This window comes from Oncorhynchus mykiss, chromosome 14 (assembly GCF_057628025.1).
Source record: "Oncorhynchus mykiss isolate SJ-2025 chromosome 14, ASM5762802v1, whole genome shotgun sequence".
In the NCBI taxonomy this organism is placed as follows: Eukaryota; Metazoa; Chordata; class Actinopteri; order Salmoniformes; family Salmonidae; genus Oncorhynchus; species Oncorhynchus mykiss.
The window spans coordinates 6986618-7008262 of record NC_143035.1 but is presented as its reverse complement, the minus strand read 5'-3'; the positions used below and the strand labels follow the sequence as shown (position 1 = coordinate 7008262).

Below are 21645 nucleotides of genomic sequence, written 5' to 3'. Positions count from 1 at the left end.
ATATCATCAACAGTAATACAATCAAGGCACGACAGGGAATAGGGAGAGCTCTGCAGTGCTGATTTATGACATCTGAATGTGCATCAGATGACAACAAGATCATATTGTACAGCAATTTCATCAGGTAACATGAATACAAAGCCAGCGAGAGGTGGTTAGAATAGGATGGGAGTCCAAAAGTCCATGTAACCAACAGAGAGTGTGGGAACAAACACAGTCTGTCCTAGTGATGGGTCGGTCGCGAACGAGTCGGCTCTAAGAGCCAGCTCTTGTAGGTGAACATTAGGAGCCGGCTCGCATATCAGAAGAGCCAAAGCTATTTATTAAAATAAATAAAAAATTAAGATATGAATAACCAAAATATTTAAATGACTAGAATTAACTAATTCAAAGAACAAAAAAATAAATAAAATAATATAGGCCTAAATGCTCAAGCTCACACATTCGTTCAGACTGTCTGCTCAGACTAACAGCCTCACCTGTTGTTCCTGTCAATCAGACACTGTCAGGGAAATTGCAAGATTATGTTATAATGCCTGTATTGCATTATAATGGTTGTTTTATTCGACAGAATAGAGTTAACTATTGGGTGTGTGTTCTACTGAGGATGGGCCTCTATGAGATAACACTGACAGAGGAGATTTACGATGTATTTGGGTGGTAAAACCTAAAGAGCATTCCAGAGAACATGAGTAATGCTTCTGCTCTATACCGTACCAGGAAGAGATGGTTCCAGTTTGGAGTCTTAACCTTGTGAACATTCTATGTATCTGTTGTTCGTCATGAAGATTGAAAGGGGTGTATCTTGGCTATAAAATACCTTTGTACATTTGTTTTATCACTCTCAACGGATCATTAGAAATGGTGAATCGTTGAAAGTCATTGCTCTTGCAAAGCTCTTATTAAAGATTTTGTTTAAGTATAACTCTGACCTGTGTGATAAGTTTGTCTCTCCTTATTTGATAGTAAAGAAATGAACCACCACAACACGCAGTGTCAACCAATTAACCAAAGATGCGTGAGGGAGGGCCGAGCCAACACACTCACAGTCACACACTTAGCAGTCGAGGAGAGAGGAAGGACAACTGTGAAAACAACAGCTGGAAAATGAGTAAGAAGCACAGTAGCATTTGGATGCATTTTAATAATGTAGACAATGTTAGAGCAGTGTAGAATTTGCCAAAACAAAATCTCATATAAAGCTGGTTCTACTCACAAGCTACTCCGGCATATTCGAACTATGCACTCAACTGTGAAGCTAGCTGTAGCGGAGCTTCCAGAAACTAGCAGGCCTGCTAGTGATAGTGGTGGAGCCAGCACCTCCACACGTGGAGATGTATCCACTCAGTCAAGTAGGCCACCTCCGCGACCCACAGCAACGCAGGCTTCTTATGGACCAGTTTATGCCAAAGTCTATGTCTGTAGAAAAACAAGGCCACATTGATATTGCATTGGCTAAAATGATTGCCACCAATTTCCAGCCATTTTCGATCGTGGAGGACAGAGGTTTTAGAAATTATAGCAATAGTCTAAATCCAATGTACACAATTCCAAGCAGGAAAACCCTTTCAAAATCACTTATTCCACAACTGTACGAGAGCACACAGGCTTCAGTGTGGGAAAGAGTCCAAAAAGCTACTGCAGTTTGCCTTACCACTGACTGCTGGACATCAACGGCAACCACTTCTTACATGTTGGTTACATGTCACTTCATTTAAGATTTTTCTAGTTATCTTCTGGACTGCTTTGAGTTCAGCGACAGACACACCTCAGAGAACTTGTCAGAAGAACTGTTGAGAGTGGTCAGATAATGGCAAGTAGATGGAAAAGTGGTCTGTTGTGTTAGCAACAATGCAGCTAACATAACCAAAGACATGGAAATGTTAAAATGGACCCATCATCCATGTCTTGCCCACACAATCAACCTGATTGTAAGATATACTCTAAAGGTGATGAAGTCCACTGTGGACACTCCTGCCGTGATGTGTGTTTTGTCCTATATTTATTATTGAAATCATTTTTATTCTGAATCCCAGCCTCCATCTCCATAGGCCGTTTGCCAGGCCGTCAATAAGAATGTGTTCTTAACTGACTTGCCTACTTAAATAAAGTAAATCACCACTTTAAAAAAATCATTGTAATTCATAAAAAGGTCACTAAGAATCTTGATAATCATTGACAAACGTAATTGGAGTATGCATTTTGAATGCCTTATTAAAAAGATGCCAACTTCCGGTAATGTCCGATTTTATTTGTTTTTAAAAAAAGCAGTTGGAGCAAATGTATATTATCAGAAGAGATAAACATGGGTCTTCTCTGCCCTGTGACTTTCTTAACAGGGGGAATATACAGTACAATGAATGTTACATTTGTCATAATACAGAATATAAATCAAGACATACATTTACATGGAACAAAAACAGAAAACAAAAACCCCCAAGACTTTTAAAATAAAAATCGTCATAAACGTCTAGCATGGACTTTAAAAAAAAAAGTGATCAGCTGAGAACCTGCTGCGCACAAGACAACTGACTGATCACCATATCAAGTTGAGTTCTCTTTCTTCATCCTCTCTCAGCATCATGTTAGTTCACGGGGCACCAGGGTTGGGGTCAATTCCTTTTTCCCTCAGTCAATGATTACAAAATGGTAACAAATGTATCTCCTGAATGTAATTGGAGTTGACCCCCGGCCCTACTGAATACTCAGGCAAGGACAGTTTCATAGTGGATCCTAAAAGGTAATTACTGTTGTGGAAAGTCCCGCTACAGCGAGGACAGCGGGTTCGGTTTCTTGAACTGGTGAACTTGTTGCAAATGTCTTAAGTTCTGCCATTGTCTGTAATTGCTTCACACACTTCAGGCACCAGTACTTCTTTCCCGGGTGGGTGGACCTCCAGTGGCTGATCAAGACGGGATGGGAGCGGAATGTTTTGCCACACTTCGCAGCTCAGTGGTTTCTCAACTGTATGGATGCGGAAGTGTTGAACGAGGCTAATCTGTGAATTTAGCAGCATTTTACACACTGTGCATTGGAACAGGCCGTCTGTTTCTGTCATTTGCTTCCGTTTGAGGTTTACTCGTCGATCATCTTTGCCTTTTGACTTGATGGCAGGTTGCTGCTCTGCACCGTTTGCCATGGGTTCCTCAATAGGTGCAGTCCAGGAGAGGTCTCCGCTGCTCTCCTCACCCCCGTACACATCCACATGGGCTTTACGCAAGTGTAATATCAGGAACTGCTTTATACGGAACCTCTGTCCACACTGGTTACAAGGGTATGGCCTCTCACCTGTGTGAATACGCACATGGTCCCGCAGGGAATGTGCAGACCTGTATTTCTTATGGCAAACGTAACAAGAAAACACTTTTGGATGTGTGCCGCTTTCTTTGGGTGTGTCAGCTTTATTGTTTGGGGACACACGTTTGTCTTTCGGGGAGAGAGGTTTATCCTTGCTGGCAGAGAGAGGTTTGTTGTCACAGGAAGTAGGCGTGGCTCTGCTGGGGGAGAGGGGTTTCACTTTGTGCTGGACTGTGTCTGTAATTTCTTTGACGCTGGAGCAAGGTATGCTCTTCTCATGGATGTCCCGCGTGTGCACACTAAGAGCACTTGGGTACTGAAACTTTTTGGGACACTTAGGGCATTTGTATGTCCCCTTGATTTTCACCTTTTTATGAGACCTCATGTGCACAGAAAGACCAAACTCACGGCCAAAGCCCTTCCCACAGTATTTGCATCTGAAACTCTTGTCAGTTCCACTGATTACCGCTTGTCCATCCGCATCGGGTTCCATTTTGAAATGCTTTCTTCTCCTTCCTACCTTCTTCACTATGTCACTCATTTTCCCATGACTCCCCTCACCGTGTTTGTTTTGTAAGTCACTATCTTTTCCTTGTCTTGTGTGGTGACTTAAGACATTGTTGTTTGATACGTTGTTGCTCTGGGGTTCCGGGTTGCTCTGGGGTTCCGGGTTTTCTTGTTCGAACATGTGCAGCAGACGACCATGGGTCTTCCTCAGCCCCTGGCCCCGGCCGCGTCCCACTGAAACATGACCGTACCCTGACCCGGTCGCACTCAGTTCAGGTAAGTCTCTTAGCCGTCTGTTTAACAACCACTCTGCAGCCAACCCTGCAAAAGAGGAGCAAAAAGAGTGGAGTCAGTGATGCCCTGCACCAGGAGCCGAATTACAATTACGAGGGCCAAGGATGATTTACTCTTACCTTTTCGTGGAGGACTCCTGGCTAGGGCCGTCAGCAGGTGGTTATCAAAATCTTCAGCCTGCTAAAACACAGACTCATAATGAATATGATAAGAATATCATCAGTCTCTGATCGCAACCAATTACACCACCAAACTACTAATAAAGCAGACATTTAACCTAATTCTAAACAGAAGCCACTTATTGTGTTCAGCCCATTGGCTACATTCTGACTGATTCAGTTTTCCTACACCGGACCGGTCACTGACCTCTATTTTGATGTTAGGGATGCGCCATAGAGACACACTCAGTGGTCGCAGGTCCACACATGACCACTCATTTTCCTTTTTGATCTTTGAGGGCGGAATTAAGTTATCTTCTGACTGAAGAGGCTCGCACCAATCGGATACTGCACAGAAACCCAAAGGTAAAAATTTAATGAGAAACATAATAGAGCTCAGCTGACACCAACTGGGAGAGAAAACATGCATATCTACACAGTCCACAAGCCCTGAAATTATGTTGCTATTTGTCTATGCATTATCAACTTACCTTCCATCTCAGAAATTGCCGTCACGGAAGAGATTGTTTGTCCAGAGGTATTGTCCGGGTCCTCTCCTCCTTTTGCTCCCTCCTTCAACCTCCTCTCTGTCTGCTTCAGCTTCTCCATCAATGCAGAGATCTCGTCTCCTTTCTGTGTCAACTCCTCCTGCTGCTCATTCAGACTGCCCTCAAAGATCTTGGTAATCTCACACACGGCAGCTGTGAGCAGGGATTCCATGACAGAGGACAGCTGCACCCTGAAGGCCTTCTGCACCTTCTCCGACATTTCTGGTTTAAGTGGCTCCGCCTCCACCTGACTCAGGTCCGTGTGAAGTCACCCAGCTGCACCAGCTGGAAGCTCAACTGTCAATAAAGAAGAATCATGTCAAGGCGGTATAGTTAGTTACATGCAGTAGACCAACACTGTAATGTATCCAAGGTAAGGGAAAGTATTTGGGTTGTTTATTTAACCAAATAAAATCGGTAGATAAAGCTGTTTCAAACTAAAAAAGACAGATGCTGAGTAATAGTCGACTAGTGATCAAAGCGGTCTTGCTGCAGGTGCTAGTAATGGGATGTTTTTGTCATCTTGCTACAAACTTGATACTTTTTATGTAACATTCAAGTAACTTACTCGACCCCGATAAAGACAGTGGGCTAACTAGCATAAACGATGTAAGATGCCATGTCACAATCGCTAGCTATCTAGTTAACTGTATAGAATACCTCTATACTTGCATGGTATACGGTTTATAAGGTTGCCATCATTCACAAAGCTTTATGCATTGCTTACAGACGAGCAAGTTCAACACAACATGCTGGAATATGCAGTTAGAGGAGGATCCTCGCGCGAAAAGTAAACATGGCAGCGAAGACTTCGTCACATTGATGGCTATAACGGACAACACAAACCTGCAAAAACAGCGGTCCCTAAAACAACGGACTCCGTTGACTTTGTCGTTGTGTGTATCTTCAACGTATGTAGACTGCAATATCAATATTTACTTTTGTTGAACTGTCCGCTGTAATGCAAAACCTACTCGAGTAGCCACCATTTTTCCATGTGGACTTTCTCCAGTCGGCGACCTATCCTCGCGATTTTACCTAGGGATTTCGATGTTGCGTTGGCAGACCGCAATTAGGGGCGTTTTCTGATATAGGCGTTTCTTGTTATCAAGTTGACACCCATTGATGCTCGCCATTGGTCTGTGGCTTGTTTGCCGGGGATAATGGTTGTTGACAACTGTAGCGTTGTGTCTAAGCCTAACAATTTTCCTAACTTGCCGTGTGAATTATCCTAACCCGTTATGTAAACAAATCCTCTGTGTCAAGAAACCATCAGTCTCATAACACCAGCACTGTCCAATGGCAGGTATCAACATTGTGGTCTGCATTAAACCATTATTCCTGCTAAATAGGTCCTAGCTCTGGCACAACCAAAAATGGACAGCCCTTTACCTGTGTGACACAGATCTAGGGTCAGTTTTGCTTTTCACTTCCTATAATCACTGCTCAGGATGTGGTTAGGTTTAGTTTATCCTAAATCACTGGTTAGAGGCAACTTAAATCTAGAGACTCTCCACAAAACAGAAGGAAATTTCTAAATGTATTTACCAGAATGTGAACAGTAAGAAGTCTTGATTCATAGTGCGTTTGTAACAGTCAACAACAATGTTTGACCATTCACTTAATCCATTTAAGAAATAATGACAATTCAGTTCATTTATCATTTTTATTCACATACACTTGTTTAGCCTCTCCTTTTGGGGGATGGCGGGAGGTAAATCTACCCCCCTGTAATTTTCTGGAGCGAGCCGACTTTGGCTCAACGCCCTTAAAGCGATTGTCATCTAAGGTTATCTGACAGAGTCGGACGATCTGGGTCAACCTCGAGCAACGCCACCTGGGAGGGAGCACATGATAGGTGAACTTGTCTTCAGCATCACTTTCCTCGTCCGACATGAAGTTGGGGTCTGCTCCAACCAGGAAGTCCAGATCTTCTGGGGCGAGGAGCTCTCCTCCCACCTTTACTCTCTTCTGGAAGAGCTGAAATTTTACAGAGAAAGGACTTGAATAAGCAGCAATACATTTGCCTGGGTACCAGTCTCTTTAGATAATCCACTCCCTGTACTCCATGTCATGTGCCAAAGAGTCTGGCTTTTCCGCCATCTTCAAATATGAACATTCTATCATTAATGAGCTCTAAAAGAACATAGGATTTGATCCTGACTCAAGCACCCACACAGCTATCCTCCAATCACAATGACTATACAAATTATGGAACTAAAACTTTTTTTCTTCAAAGAACACTTTAGTATCCGGTTGAGAAGCAACAGTTATTTGTCCAGAAGAAACCAGTTTGCTAGCTCACTCTAAATTCTTAAACTATACTGAACAAAAATATAAACGCAACAATTTAAATGATTTTGCTGAGTTACAGTTCATATAAGGAAATCAGTCAATTGAAATAAATTAATTAGGCCCTAATCTATGGATTTTACATGACTGGGTAGGGGTGCAGCCATGGCAGCCAGGCCGACCCACAGTGGAGCCACGCCTAGCCAATCAGAATGAGATTTTCCCCCACAGAAATACTCCTCCGCATGCACTGGTCATAACTTGGGATTATGTCTTCTCTCAAATGAGGCATTGATCATATTTTTGCAATATTAATACCAAGATAAATTTGTAATTTAACAGAGGGTCTACCACATGTTTCCTATTTGTCTGCCTCTTTTTTTTCTCCTTTTTTCCCCCCACCTTTATTTAACCAGGTAAGCTAGTTGCGACCTGGCCAAGATAAAGTAAAGCAGTGCGACAGAAACAACAACACAGTTACATGGAATAAACACATTTTTGAGTCAACACAATAGGAAAAAAAAGTAAGTCTATATACAGTGTGTGCAAATGGCATGAGGAGGTATGGCAATAAATAGGCCATAGTAGCAAAGTAATGACAATTTAGCAGAAACACTGGAGTGATAAATGAGCAGATGATGGTGTGTAAGTAGTGATACTACTTGCAGTCCCAGTGATACTCATAGGTGTTGGCTTTGGGGATGACCAGTGAGATATACCTGCTGGAGCTCGTGCTACGGGTGAGTGTTGTTATCGTGACCAGTGAGCTGAGATAAGGCAGAGCTTTACCTAGCATAGACTTGTAGATGACCTGGAGCCAGTGGGTCTGGCGACGAATATGTAGCGAGGGCCAGCCGACTGGAGCATACAGGTCGCAGTGGTGGGTGGTATAAGGCACTTTGGTAAGAAAACGGATGGCACTGTGATAGACTGCATCCAATTTGCTGAGTATTGGAAGCTATTTTGTAGATGACATCGCGGAAGTCGAGGATCAGTTTTACTAGGGTAAGTTTGGCGACGTGAGTGAAGGAGGCTTTGTTGCGAAATAGAAAGCCGATTCTAGATTTGATTTTGGATTGGAGATGTTTGATATGAGTCTGGAAGGAGAGTTTACAGTCTAGCCAGACACCTAGGTATTTGTAGTTGTCCACGTATTCTAGGTCAGAACCGTCCAGACTAGTGATGCTAGTCGGGCGGGCAAGTGCGGGCAGCGAACGTTTGAAAAGCATGCATTTGGTTTCGCTAGCGTTTAAGAGCAGTTAGAGGCCACGGAAGGAGTGTTGTATGGCATTGAAGCTTGTTTGGAGGTTAGTTAACACAGTGTCCAAAGAAGGGTCAGATGTATACAGAATGGTGTCGTCTGCGTAAAGGTGGATCAGGGAATCACCCGCAGCAAGAGCGACATCGTTGATATATACAGAGAAAAGAGTCGCCCGAGAATTGAACCCTGTGGTACCCACATAGAGACTGCCAGAGGTCCGGACAACAGGCCCTCCGATTTTACACACTGAACTCTATCTGCGAAGTAGTTGGTGAACCAGGCGAGGCAGTCATTTGAGAAACCAAGGCTGTTGAGTCTGCCAATAAGAATACGGTGATTGACAGTCGAAAGCCTTGGCCATGTCGATGAAGACGGCTGCACAGTACTGTCTTTTATCAATGGCGGTTATGATATCGTTTAGTACCTTGAGCGTGGCTGAGGTGCACCCGTGACCAGCTCGGAAACCGAATTGCACAGCGGAGAAGGTACGGTGGTATTCAAAATGGTCAGTGATATGTTAACTTGGCTTTCAAAGACTTTAGAAAGCTAGGGTAGGATGGATATAGGTCTGTAACAGTTTGGGTCTAGTGTCACCCCCTTTGAAGAGGAGGATGACCGCGGCAGCTTTCCAAACTTTAGGGATCTCAGACGAAATGAGAGGTTGAACAGACTGGTAATCGGGGTTGCAACAATGGCGGCGGAACATTTTAGAAAGAGAGGGTCCAGATTGTCTAGCCCAGCTGATTTGTACGGGTCCAGGTTTTGCAGCTCTTTCAGAACATCTGTGATCTGGATTTGGGTGAAGGAGAATCTGGGGAGACTCGGGCAAGTAGCTGCGAGGGGTGCGGAGCTGTTGGCCGGGGTTGGGGTAGCCAGGAGGAAAGGATGGCCAGCCGTAGAGAAATGCTTATTGAAATGTTCGATTATCATGGATTTATCGGTGGTGACCGTGTCGCCTAGCCTCAGTGCAGTGAGCATCTGGGAGGAGGTGCTCTTTTTTCCATGGACTTTAGTGTCCCAAAACTTTTTGGAGTTAGAGCTACGGGATGCAAATTTCTGTTTAAAAAAGCTAGCCGTTGCTTTCCTGACTGATTGTGTGTTGGTTCCTGGCTTTCCTGAACAGTTGCATATCGCAGGGACTATTCGATGCTATTGCAGTCCGCCACAGGATGTTTTTGTGCTGGTTAAGGGCAGTCAGGTCTGGAGTGAACCAAGGGCTATATCTGTTATTAGTTCTACATTTTTTGAAAGGGGCATGCTTATTTAAGATGGTGAGGAAATTACCTTTAAAGAACGACCAGGCATCCTCGACTGACGGGATGAGGTCAATATCCTTCCAGGATACCTGGACCAGGGCGATTAGAAAGGCCTGCTCGCAGAAGTGTCTTAGGGAGCGTTTGACAGTGATGAGGGGTGGTCGTTTGACCGCGGACCCATAGCGGACGTAGGCAATGAGGCAGTGATCGCTGAGATCCTGATTGAAAACAGCAGAGGCGTATTTGGAAGGCAAGTTGGTCAGGATAATATCTATGAGGGTGCCCATGTTTACAGATTTAGGGTTGTACCTGGTGGTTTCCTTGATAATTTGTGTGAGATTGAGGGCATCTAGTTTAGATTGTAGGACTGCTGGGGTGTTAAGCATATCCCAGTTTAGGTCACCTAACAGAACGAACTATGAATATAGATGGGGGGCAGTCAATTCACATATGGTGTCCAGGGCACAGCTGGGAGCTGAGGGGGGGTCTATAACATGCGGCAACAGTGAGAGACTTATTTCTGGAGAGATTAGTTTTTAAAATTAGAAGCTCGAACTGTTTGGGCATAGACCTGTAAAGTATGACAGAACTTTGCAAGCTCTCTCTGCAGTAGATTGCAACTCCTCCCCTTTTGGCAGTTCTATCTTGACGGAAAATGTTGTAGTTGGGTATGGAAATCGCAGAATCTTTGGTGGCCTTCCTAAGCCAGGATTCAGACACGGCAAGGACATCGGGGTTGGGGGAGTGTGCTAAAGCAGTGAGTAAAACAAACTTTAACATGCATGAAACCAAGGCTTTTTCGATTACAGAAGTCAACAAATGAGAGTGCCTTTTGGACACGCAGGGCCTGGGATAGCCTCCACATCACCCGAGAAACAGAGGAGTAGTAGGATGGGGTACGGCTAAAGACTAGCAAAACTGGTCGTCTGATGCGTTGGGGACAGAGAATAAAAGGAGCAGATTTCTGGGCGTGATAGAATAGATTCAGGGCTTAATGTGCAGACAGGGGTATGGTAAGTGCGGGTACAGTGGAGATAAGCCCAGGCATTGAGTGATGATAAGAGAGGTTGCATCTCTGGACATGCTGGTTATACTGGGTGAGGTCACCGCATGTGTGGGAGGTGGGACAAAGGAGGTATATAAGGCATGTACAGTCCAGAGTGCAATGCATGGTGCCATTGTCAGAAATATTATAGAAAGTAGATAGGAATCCTATGAATGAAGGAACGTATAACGCCCCATCCAGCAGACCAATCACGTTCAAGTTGTTATTTTGCGTCACGCAATCCCTTCTCAAAGTCAGTGTAAATGTCGAAAAACGTGCCTATTTTCCTCGAAAGTACGTAATGTCACGACTCCAAAGCTATATGGTACTACAGGTCGCAAGTTAATTATCTCAAATCTCAGAAAAGATTTGTAATGTTGTAATTCTTGTTGATGAAATTCGTGCTAATGTTGGGTTTTGGAGCTAGCGCACAATAGATTCCCATTCACTCCTTGAAGGAGAGCGCTCCTTGTCCCAGAATCACCCATTGATGTAGCATGGGCAACGTTTCCAATCTCCTCAAAAGAATATCCGCCGTTGCAAATGTTAGACTCATCGATCTGCAGGTTGAACATGGTGCGATGATAGACTTCTAAATTGATAGTGCAGTTTGTTTAGGTGATTTTACAGCTAGCTATGTCACATGCTGATATGTCTTTGGTATTATTGTGTGTAGCTACGTTTTGATAGCTAGCTAGCTAGCCAGCCAGCCCAAAGAGAGCAATGCATTGTGGATTTTGTAGTTGACTTGAGCTGAAACGATTTTCCATATTGCTCCCAACCTTATTATTGCGTCAAAATGATACATTTGTTCACAAAAAATATTGTTAACGTAAGTGTTATTTAACACTACATGGGGCGGCAGGTAGCCTAGTGGTTAGAGCGTTGGACTTGTAACCGAAAGGTTGCAAGATCGAATCCCCGAACTGACAAGGTAAAAATCTGTCGTTCTGCCCCTGAACAAGGCAGTTAACCCACTGTTCCTAGGCCGTCATTGAAAATAAGAATTTGTTCTTAACTGACTTGCCTGGTTAAATAAAGGTAAAATAAAAAAGGAATGAGTGGCTTTTAGAATTTAGAATTTAGGACAATCTGACAACACTCTGAATTTACATTCCAGCACCCAAGCTAACTGGCTAAAGTTTGCTAGCTACTTCCAGACACAAATGAGAGAACACCGGACTCTGACCATTTGACTCGCCCTGGCAGAGCCTGCTTAGGCTGTTTTTATGTTATCTACAGTGTTAGTGACTGTAACTGAGCTTCTGGCAACAGTTAGCTAAAGAGACTGGTACTCAGACTAACAATACATAACTTATTGGTGAAATTGTGAGTACAGACATTGTGTATAAGCTTTCAACGTGAATAATATCCTGCATGAAAAATTCAAATTCCAGTTAAATGCACAATAAAATTTTCTTATGTCTGAGTGATGTGTGATTATATTGAGTGGTGTTGTGTGTTACTGATAACATACCCTGCTCCGCCTGCTGGTGAGGATTTTCTTCTTCTTGATGACCGCCACACTGCCCTCCAGTTCAATCTTACCTTGAGCCTTCCAATACTCATAAGCCCTGTTGCACGCCTCTATGGAAAGGGAAAATGGTTATATTAAAATAGTGTGGATGTGATACAACGTGATAAGTTGTTGTATGTTATGGAGCGATTTCAGTGCCAACATAAATTGTATTTGAATTGCAAACATTTGAATTTAATATTTGTAATGCACAAATTCAATAATTGCATTCATAAATTGAACTTCTATTTCCTCCTGATTTGAAACTGAATTGAGTGAATATTGCGTTCAGTTTTTAAATTCAATTTCAACTTAATTCAGTATTCAAATTCAATATTTATATTTGTTTAAATATGGTACAATCATTTCAAAGTTTCATATATTCAACTTCACAGATGCATTCAGATTCAGTTTTCAAATTTGGTTCTTTAATTCAGATTCAAAGCCAGAGACAACATCCTGGTACTTTGCCAGCCAGTATAAGCAGGGGAGAACAGAAAGAATTAAACACTCACTGTGGTAAACGGAAGCTTCTGCCGGTTTCTGAAGCCAATGTGGCATGTTGAATTTATTTTGGTCCTATGAATTTGGCTCGAGCGCTCAAATCGTTTCGGATATATACTACATGACCAAATGTATGTGGACATCTGCTCGTCAAACATCTCATTCCAAAATCATGGGCATTAATATGGAGTTAGTCCCTCCTTTGCTGCTATAACAGCCTCCACTCTTCTGGGAAAGCTTTCCACTAGATGTTGGAACACATTGCAGTCAGCGTTCCAATTCATCCCAAAGGTGTTTGATGGGGTTGAGGTCAGAGCTCTGTGCTGACTAGTCAAGTTCTTCCACATCGATTTCGACAAACCATTTCTGTATGGACCTCGCTTTCTGCACGGGGACATTGTCATGCTGAAACAGGAAAGGGCCTTCCCCAAACTGTTGCCACAAAGTTAGAAGCACAGAACTGTCTAGAATGTTATTGTATGCTGTAGCGTTAAGATTTCCCTTCACTAGAACGATGTAAAACAGCCCCAGACCATTATTCCTCATCCACCAAACTTTACAGTTGACACTATGCAGTCGGGCAGGTGGTATTCTCCTGGTATCCGCCAAACCATGATTCATCCGTTGGACTGCCAGATGGTGAAACGTGATCACCCCAGAGAATGCATTTCCACTGGCGGCAAGCTTTACACCACTCCAGCCGATGCTTAGCATTGTGCATGGTGATGTTAGGCTTGTGTGCGGCTGGTCAGCCATGGAAACTCATTTCTTGAAGCTCCAACAAACAGTTTTTGTGCTGACCTTGCACCCAGAGGCAGTTTGGAACTCGGTAATGAGTGTTGCAACTGAGCCCAGACAATATTTAAGTGCTACGCGCTTCAGCACTCGGCTGCCCCGTTCTGTGAGCTTGTGTGGTCTGCCACTTCGCGGCCTAGCCATTGTTTCTCCTAGATGTTTCCATTTCACAATAACAGCACTTGAGTTGACCGGGGCAGTTCTAGCGGGGAAGAAATTTGACGAACTAACTCGTTGAAAAGGTGGCATCCGATGACTCAGGACCTCTACAATAATATGGTGGGTTGGAACACTTCAGGAAGGAAGTCACGTGTGCTTGCGAGACAGAAGTTCTGAGTTCGAGATGAACCGGGGGGGAAGCGGTACTCGTTAAGCAACATGTCGTCCTTTACATCAACTTCCTGAACTTATCCCTATAGGCGTTTAGTTAAGTGGGCGCTAAGGAGTATTTCTTTCTCTAATAAAGCTCCTTTGTGGGGAAAAAAGTAATTCTGATTGGCTGGGCCAGGCTCCCCTGCCAAGTGGGTGGGCCTATGCCCTCCCAGGCCCACCCATGGCTGCGATCCATAGATGAGGGCCTAATGCATTTTTCAATTGACTAATTTCCTTATATGAACTAACTCAGTAAAATATTAGAAATTGTTGCGTATATTTTTTTGTTCAGTGTAATTATTGAATTTGAATATTGAATTCAATTGACATTTTAAACGGAATGCAATATTCAATTAATTCAGTTTCAAATCATGAAATGCCTGGAAGGCTGCTGCAGCAGGAGACGACATTACATACTAACAATATATTTTTGAAGAGATATGGATTCTTTACATTGTTACATTCTGTAAATGTATACCATACGGTTGCTACTAAAGCTAAGACTCACTTCTGATGAGGCTGTCGGGACCCCAGTTTTTGCCTCCATCCTTTACAATCTGCATCACTGCTTTGGTCACCTCCTCGTTGTGAGGGGACCTGAAGCTGAAAAACCATAATGTTATGATTATTGAAAGAAATACGAGTGTGATGATCATGTAATAAACTTGACTATATTATATGAAATCAAAACATCCCAAAAGTGCAAACCCCACCCACTTGACACTCTAGGCAGGATAAGCAAAGTTTCAAATTGAATTTGAACCCACGTCTGCAATGGTGCAACCAACTGAAAACAACCCATGGAATATTTAAAGGGATAGTTCACCCAAAATACAAAATTACATATTGGTTTCCTTACCCTGTAAGCAGTCTATAGACAAGGTATGACAGCAATCCATGCTTTGGTTAAGTTTCCCTGGAACTGTTCCACATGCTAATGTTTTAGCATTTGTGGCACAAATCCCATTCAAGTCATGGGACGATATTAGCATATTTCACACATGTCCAATCATATGAAAGTATCTAAAATTGTTTGTGAACATGATGCGTGAAAAATACTAATACCGGTCCCATGACTTGTATGGGATTTGTGCCACAAATGCTAAAATGTTAGCATGGGAGGCAGTGCCAGGGAAACTAAACCAAAGCATGTATTGCTGTCATACCTTGTCCATAGACTGCTTACAGGGTGAGGAAACCAATGTAATTTTGTAAATTGAATGAAATATCCCTGTAAATCAAACTAAGAAACCAAGGAGCTTTTCAAAGAGCAGTATCACTACAGCCTTGTTAATAAAGTGCATACCAGTCATTTGGGCCGAATCTCCATTTTAGGTCCTCCCCAAGCTGCTTATGGGCCTGTCTTACTGATGCCTATTAGGAATAAAGAAATGCACAGTAAGTTAACTGACCAAGTGGAGATTGGAGAGGCTAACAAACATAAGTGTATAGCTAGCTACTTTGCTTCACAACAAACCCTGGCCGATGTGTAAGAAGTTTCAGCTAATTTCAAACTCACTAATAATGCCAGTGGAATAATCCTTCCAGTTCTTGATGTAACAGGAACTGGCGCAGCGTAATCTTCATTATCTTGGACTCCCTTCGTCAGTTTTGCCTTGGAAATGGTACAGATGCCCCTGGAAAATATAAAAAACAGGAACAGTGTGAGTTAACCTTTGCTAACTAGCAAGCAAACTAATTATCCATGGTACACGAGTACTCCAAAACATGTTGTCCAATGTTACCTTGAATGGATTTGTTCATGTTTTTTCAGGTCCGCTCTAGCGATAAATCTTTTCCCACAGTCCGTGCACTGGTAAGGCCTCTCTCCGGTGTGATAGGCCCTGTGTCTCTTCAAGACGCTCTGATGGCTGAAGCTCTTCCCACACTGAGAGCAGCTGTACGGCCTCTCCCTCGTGTGGCACTGCATATGGATTCTCAGGTGGCACATGGACTCAGGGGGGCCCATAGAGCTCTCTATCCCCTGGGCTGGTATTACTGACCCTGGGTGTGAAGGCTGCTCCTCAGTGGTCCATGGTGTTGATAGAGGCTGGGGCTCACTGGCCCATGGTGCAGACAAACCAAGGTCACTATGGGGGGCATCAGTGTATGGGATCGTTAGGCTTACCATATCCCCCCAGTCTCCCTGTGCATCGGCCTCCTCTTTGACATGGACCTCATGGGCCTCCCTCAGAGCAACGAGCCCCTCTGACTGGAGAATCTCCTCTTGTTTAATACCATAACCCTCTGCTGCTGAGGAAATACCAGAACCAGTGATAGTATTCATGATGTGCATGTCAGACTATACAGGTTACAGCTGTTACCTCTGTCTAAACTATCAACATGGTATAACCATGGTAATTAGACAGATGAATACCTAATCAATCCCAGAGGCGAAATTCAGTTGTGAAAAAACTCACCTGACAAAGCCTCTACTTTCTCCTCAGTGTCTCCAGCACAACCACATCTCACACACATCCCACTCCACTCCTCCTCTCTGTCCCTCCATCTCTGCAGCCTCTCCTTCAAGACGTCCACTTCCTGTTTGCTCCGTGTCACTTCCTCCAGGAAGCCATGCTTCACCAATAGAGTGATTTCATGCATGGCAGTTTTGAGGACTGTTTCCATGACGCCACTGAGCTGGTACTGGAAGTTGAGGATGGCCTCAGACATAGCTGCAACAACATCAACTCAACACTGGCAAATCAATCCCACTTCCCTTATTGGTACCAGTCCCAGAGTACAGACAATCTTCTTTGGCTGAGCTTCCTACCGTTGTTTCCCAGTTTGGGTCACTATACTGGAAAGACTTGGATTTAGCCTCCTCCAGATCACACCACTGCCCAGAGTCAGGAATCTTCCTCCAGGAAACAAGGGCAAGCTGTCAAATACACAAAATGTGGTCTTGATATGCCCCAAATATCTTTCCAGTATAGGAAGCGTGTAACTAACAAATTAATGAACCCATACATCCATTTTTGCCTGTGATTAGGCGTACCAAATAATGCATTTCTCAAGCTTGCTAGCTGCTTAGCTAAGCTAACTTAATAACCAATGACTGTATATGAACAGTGTAGTAACAACTTTCCAACCATTTGACTCAAATCTAAAATATTATTACCACTTCCTAGACGTTGGTTGTTGTTGTGCGTCAACAAATCAGCTAGTTACAAATGTCAAATCTCTCATAGCCTGTAGTACAGACGTAACAAAGCCAGGTACTAGCTAACATAATAAGCTAACAGCTAACTAGCTGAGGAGAGGTCCTGCGGCTCCACCTCCCGATCTGTGGCATCGAGGTGATCATACTGCCAATTCAATTGCGCAGAACTCCTCATTTTTTGTTGTTGAAATCTCGTCTAGAATCTTTGGAATTCAACATATTCTCTGAGACAACTGTCTGAAGCGCTGTACCAAATGTATTTATTTGCCTGAGTATGATATCTATGGGCCGTTCTGGGTCAGACATGGCTATTTTACTTTTAATGTATCTGTTTTTGTATGTAACAGTTAATGACACGTTTGACAAATCATATAAGGATGAGAATCATTTCTTCATTAAGGGTTTTATTCCTCTCAACATGAAATGCATCAGTAACTACAAATACATTGAACATAGTACACGTGTGCTGTTATTTTCTTCACTCAGATTTTCTAAATCAACCAGCTTCATCTCAAAGTTCTACCTTGCTGCATGAATATGTTCGTGTCTTTTCAGGTCTGCTCTAGAATAGAATCTATTCCCACAGTTCGTGCAGTGGTAAGGCCTCTCTGTTGAGTGAATGACCCTGTGTTTCTTCAAGCCACTCTGAAGGCTGAAGCTCTTCCCACATTGAGAGCAGCTGTACGGTTTCTCTCCTGTGTGATACTGCTGGTGGGACTTCAGGTTGCACAGGTAGACAAAGCTCTTACCGCACTGAGAGCAGCTGAACGGCCTCTCCCCTGTGTGGCACTGCATGTGTACCCTGAGGTGGCACATGTACACAAAGCCCTTACCACACTGGGAGCAGGTGAAGGCCTTTTTCCCTGTGTGGTGGTACTTCTGGTGGTCTTTCAGGTTTCGTAGCTGAGGGAAGCTCTTTTCACAGTGTGGGCAGCTGTAGGGTTTGACCCCCAGCTGTGCCGTTGTGTTGTTGCTGAGACCATAGGGACTGGACTCCAGGGCTCCCACAGCACACTCTGTTGCCTGGGTGGGTATACCTGACCCTGGGAGTACGTGCTGCTTCTCCCTGGTCCATGGTGTTGGTTCTGGAGGTAGCGGTGGTGGCTCCCTGGCCCATGGTGCTGGAGGTAGAGGCTCTCTGGTCCATGGTGCTGGAAGTTGAGGCTGAGGCTCACTGGTCCATGCCCCAGCATGGGCACTCAATCTCTGCAGACGACTCAGGCTCATTATGGTAGTATCTGTGGATGTGACCATCTGGGATACTAGATCCCCCCAGTCATTGGGCTCCTGTTTGATGTGGACCACATGGGCTTCCCTCTCTTCCATCCTTTCAGAGACACAGGAAGAGCTGGACATGTCCGTTTCCTGTGGACCCTCTCTCTCTGGGAGAGTGTTGGGTCCCTCTGACTGGAACATCTCCTCCTGTTTGATAACACAACCTTCCTCTGCTCCTGAGGATGGAACAGAACAAAGTAAGAGATCCTATATCAGGGGTGTGTGTGTGTGTGTGCGTGCATCTCTCCTCACTTACCTGACAGAGCCTCTCCTTTCTCAGTGTCTCCAGTACAACTGCAACTCACACACATGCCCATCTGCTCTCTCGCTTCCCTCTTCTTTCTCTGCTCTTTCTCTTCAACTTCCCTCTTCCTCTCCTCCTCTCTGTCCCTCCATTTCTGCTCCCACTGCTGCAGCTTCATCCTCAAGATGTCCGCTTCCTGCTTGCTCCGTGTCACTTCCTCCAGGAAGCCTTCCTTCACCAGCCGAGTGATCTCATGCATGGCGGTTTTGAGGACTGTTTCCATAACGCCACTGAGTTGGTACTGGAAGGTGAGGATGGCTTCTGACATAGCTGCAACAGCATCAGCTCAACACTGGAAAATAAACCCCACTTCCCTTCCAAACGTCACAGTTGCCTTGCCTCCCAGTGAGTTCAACAAGCTGGGAAACTGGCACGTAGCTTCCAGATTACACCAGTACCCAGGGAGTACACCTGGAAACAGGGACAAACTATTACTCTTTGATGTAGACCAAAAGTACTACCAGAGATACTGGCGTTAGGTACTTAACTAGCTAGATGGCTGAATTTTGTCCAGCTTGCCTTGCTAGCATTAGCTAATGTTGAACTAATTTAGCTAGCTAGCTGCATAGCTATAACACAGGGGTATAACGATAGCGTCTTAATTTGACTCGAATAAAATTTATTTTATTACTTGCCAAACGTTGTCAATCGACTAGTCAGAAACGTTCAATCTCTCATACCAGTGCCACAAATTGTGAATTTTGTCCAGCTTGCCTTGCTAGCATTAGCTAATGTTCAACTAACTTGGCTAGCTAGTTACATAGCTATTACACAGGGGTATAACGATAGCGTCTTAATTTGACTCGAATAAATGTTATTTTATTACCTGCCAAACGTTGTCAATCGACTAGTCAGAAACGTTCAATCTCTCATACCAGTGCGGCACAAATTGTGAATTTTGTCCAGCTTGCCTTGCTAGCATTAGCTAATGTTCAACTAACTTGGCTAGCTAGCTACATAGCTATAACACAGGGGTATAACGATAGCGTCTTAATTTGACTCGAAGAAAAATGATTTTATTACTTGCCAAACGTTGTCAAAATGCTAGCCGGAAACGTTCAATCTCTCATCCCAGTGCCACAAATTGTGTAATATTTGCTGACTGTATTCAAAGTAGCAGCTAGCTAGTGTTTACATTGGTTTTCACTACTTACCACAGCCACAAATTACAAATGGCTATATCGTAAAAATGTATGAAAACAAAAATTAGCTTTGGTCTTTGTTTAAGGTTAGGATTAGCCATACATTTAGCTGTGTTTTTAGGGTTAGGTTTAAAATCACATTTTAAGAAGATAAATTGTAGAAATGGGACATGCCGTAAAGAGGATCATCATGCTTAGGTGATTGCGCAGAACTGATTGCAGAAAAAATGGGAGACTTGACACTATATCCATCATATATTATGTCTTTGTTCTAAAATTATCATTATCAACTCGTGTTGACGCACAACGTAGGGCAATAAAACAAATAGCTACACTATTTTTTTATTGGATGCAGCATCTATAATCAATAATGACCTATTATCTAGATTGTTCCATGAAAGTTAATTCCCTCTAGTTCATATTTCAATGAACTACCTATGCTGAAGAGCTATGAGAGACAGAGATCTCAGACAGTATAAAACAGGCTTTTACTGTAGCAAAGACCTTCTAGATTCTCAACATAGAATTGAAATAGAGATTCTCAGACTCACCTTAGCTGGTACTTCCATAGCCTTGGACAGTTCTTCCGTGGCTTCAGATAGAGGTTCTACTATTTATTGTAACATTAAAGCAAAGTTAATTTGTGTGCAGTTTTGCTATGTCATTCATTGACCAAACGTCTTCAGTTCTTCTTTCATTTCTTGGCATGATAAGCCTCAATGAAAACTTTGAACATTGTGTTGTCCCAGGCCAGGTTTTGCACCACCATTTCAAAAAAGTTAATGTAGATCCTGAAACAGAGATTGATCAGCTTGGGTGTGTGTGTGTGTGTGAGTGAGTGAGTGAGTGAGTGAGTGAGTGAGTGAGTGAGAGAGAGAGCGGCTGACTTCTGTAGAGTGAGTGTGTTGGTCTGTACAGGGGGGAAATTTCAAGGTGTTTGTTGAGCAGTCCACAGAGTAGTGTGGAGTACTGCAGGTTTTGTTCCTCACTTATAGCTCCAATACTGTGGAGGGAGCAGTATGTACAGGGGGCGGTCTTTCACCCTAATGTCATCAGCTGATCTAGCACGATGGGAGCAACAAACAACTGCAATAAAACAACAATATAACCATAGAATTACATATTAGTAATTTAATATGATAATTGTGAGTATAACCCTGCAATGTTGTATTATAATGTCATTTTTCTATATGTTTCAAAGTTAACTCTGCCATTTTCCCCCATGGCTTTGGCCAGTTCTTCTGTTTCTTCTGAAAGAAGGGCCACTGGGACAGCAGTCTTGGCTATATTTGTGTTCACCAAGAAAATAGGAATGGATGGTTACTTCAATTTTACTCCTTAAAACATTTAATGTAGCTTTACAGTGCTACACTTAAAACAGTTTGATTATGTGTGCATGTGAGTGGGGTGTGGCCTCAGTCACAGCATTTTTCTCAAATGTCCCTCAATTCTAAGAGCTGGCGTTGGTCCTACATGTTTTAGGTACAGATTATAGCTATATATTTTAGTTCCATTTAGTTTATTAATCCCTATTACATGTTTGTGAGTTATGGAAAAGTTGAGACACAGTATGCAACCCTGTACTTGAAATGGGTTCTTTACAGTAACAATTATCGCCAATGGATTTTGAAACTCACCTCAGGTCCTGGTTTTCCCATAGTTTAGGACAGTTCCACCGTAGCTTCAGATAGAAGTGCAGCTGGTACGGAAGCTTTGGCATAATTTGTGTTCACCATGAAAACCGGTATGGTTGTAAGTTTACTTGAAGCAAGACGTATTGGTCCCACTGAGGTATACGATTGGTCTTCAGCACAGGCGGTTGACCTTCACAATGATACTCGACGATAGACAACTGTGGCCATTAGAAATGCGTGTGGCTGATGAAGTTATTTTTATCCACCAATGGCAACATACTT

The 21645-nt window shown here is 43.4% G+C and overlaps 4 protein-coding genes across 12 annotated transcripts; all 4 read right to left on the bottom strand.

Moving 5' to 3' along the window:
* Positions 1-2230: 2230 nt before the first annotated feature.
* Positions 2231-5878, bottom strand: LOC110488638 (uncharacterized). Of its 4 annotated transcripts, none has more exons than XM_021560934.3 (5): positions 5651-5878; positions 4748-5101; positions 4465-4604; positions 4218-4278; positions 2231-4125 (listed from the first exon to the last, which is right to left on the bottom strand). In XM_021560934.3, exons 2-5 carry the CDS (start codon positions 5022-5024, stop codon positions 2822-2824), a joined length of 1782 nt encoding a protein of 593 aa, XP_021416609.2. In that variant the 5' UTR covers positions 5025-5101; positions 5651-5878; the 3' UTR covers positions 2231-2821. The 4 variants fall into 4 exon arrangements, with proteins under 4 accessions (XP_021416609.2, XP_021416611.2, XP_090054346.1 ...); XM_021560936.3 differs by having other exon boundaries at positions 4218-4275; XM_090198220.1 differs by having other exon boundaries at positions 4218-4275; positions 5779-5844.
* A 578-nt stretch (positions 5879-6456) lies between these two features.
* LOC110488640 (uncharacterized) lies at positions 6457-17155 on the bottom strand. 2 transcript variants are annotated; one of them, XM_090198222.1, is made up of 8 exons: positions 16967-17155; positions 16266-16726; positions 15591-16095; positions 15365-15482; positions 15152-15219; positions 14354-14448; positions 12136-12245; positions 6457-6784 (listed from the first exon to the last, which is right to left on the bottom strand). In XM_090198222.1, the coding sequence occupies exons 2-8, from the start codon at positions 16516-16518 to the stop codon at positions 6458-6460; spliced, it is 1476 nt and encodes a 491-aa protein (XP_090054348.1). In that variant the 5' UTR covers positions 16519-16726; positions 16967-17155; the 3' UTR covers position 6457. The 2 variants fall into 2 exon arrangements, with proteins under 2 accessions (XP_090054348.1, XP_021416612.1); XM_021560937.3 differs by having other exon boundaries at positions 15591-16098; positions 16967-17143.
* A 240-nt stretch (positions 17156-17395) lies between these two features.
* LOC110488641 (uncharacterized) lies at positions 17396-21508 on the bottom strand. Of its 5 annotated transcripts, none has more exons than XM_021560939.3 (3): positions 20281-21508; positions 18540-18998; positions 17396-18459 (listed from the first exon to the last, which is right to left on the bottom strand). In XM_021560939.3, the coding sequence occupies exons 2-3, from the start codon at positions 18853-18855 to the stop codon at positions 17528-17530; spliced, it is 1248 nt and encodes a 415-aa protein (XP_021416614.1). In that variant the 5' UTR covers positions 18856-18998; positions 20281-21508; the 3' UTR covers positions 17396-17527. The 5 variants fall into 5 exon arrangements, with proteins under 5 accessions (XP_021416614.1, XP_021416620.1, XP_021416616.1 ...); XM_021560945.3 differs by lacking the exon at positions 20281-21508 and adding an exon at positions 19742-19929; XM_021560941.3 differs by lacking the exon at positions 20281-21508 and adding an exon at positions 19611-19919.
* On the bottom strand, positions 20537-21465 carry LOC149978264 (macrophage migration inhibitory factor-like). The gene is made up of 2 exons (XM_090198035.1): positions 21394-21465; positions 20537-20764 (listed from the first exon to the last, which is right to left on the bottom strand). Exons 1-2 carry the CDS (start codon positions 21463-21465, stop codon positions 20537-20539), a joined length of 300 nt encoding a protein of 99 aa, XP_090054161.1.
* Positions 21509-21645: the final 137 nt, after the last annotated feature.

Bases quoted from the DNA above. Each gene is read 5' to 3' on its own strand.
- LOC110488641 (XM_021560939.3), bottom strand. From the start codon at position 18,855: ATGTCAGAAGCCATCCTCACCTTCCAGTACCAACTCAGTGGCGTTATG. The intron at 18,460-18,539 runs GTAAGTGAGGAG...TTCCATCCTCAG, and splicing joins GAAAGGAGAGGCTCTGTCAG to GAGCAGAGGAAGGTTGTGTT.
- LOC110488640 (XM_021560937.3), bottom strand. From the start codon at position 16,518: ATGTCTGAGGCCATCCTCAACTTCCAGTACCAGCTCAGTGGCGTCATG. The intron at 15,220-15,364 runs GTGAGTTTGAAA...TATTCCTAATAG, and splicing joins TTATTCCACTGGCATTATTA to GCATCAGTAAGACAGGCCCA. The intron at 6,785-12,135 runs GTATGTTATCAG...GTAAAATTTCAG, and splicing joins TCACCAGCAGGCGGAGCAGG to CTCTTCCAGAAGAGAGTAAA.
- LOC110488638 (XM_021560934.3), bottom strand. From the start codon at position 5,024: ATGTCGGAGAAGGTGCAGAAGGCCTTCAGGGTGCAGCTGTCCTCTGTC. The intron at 4,605-4,747 runs GTAAGTTGATAA...GTTTCTGTGCAG, and splicing joins GGCAATTTCTGAGATGGAAG to TATCCGATTGGTGCGAGCCT. The intron at 4,126-4,217 runs GTAAGAGTAAAT...CCTCTTTTGCAG, and splicing joins CAGGAGTCCTCCACGAAAAG to GGTTGGCTGCAGAGTGGTTG.
- LOC149978264 (XM_090198035.1), bottom strand. From the start codon at position 21,465: ATGGTGAACACAAATTATGCCAAAGCTTCCGTACCAGCTGCACTTCTA. The intron at 20,765-21,393 runs TAAACTATGGGA...TTAGGGTGAAAG, and splicing joins AAGCTACGGTGGAACTGTCC to ACCGCCCCCTGTACATACTG.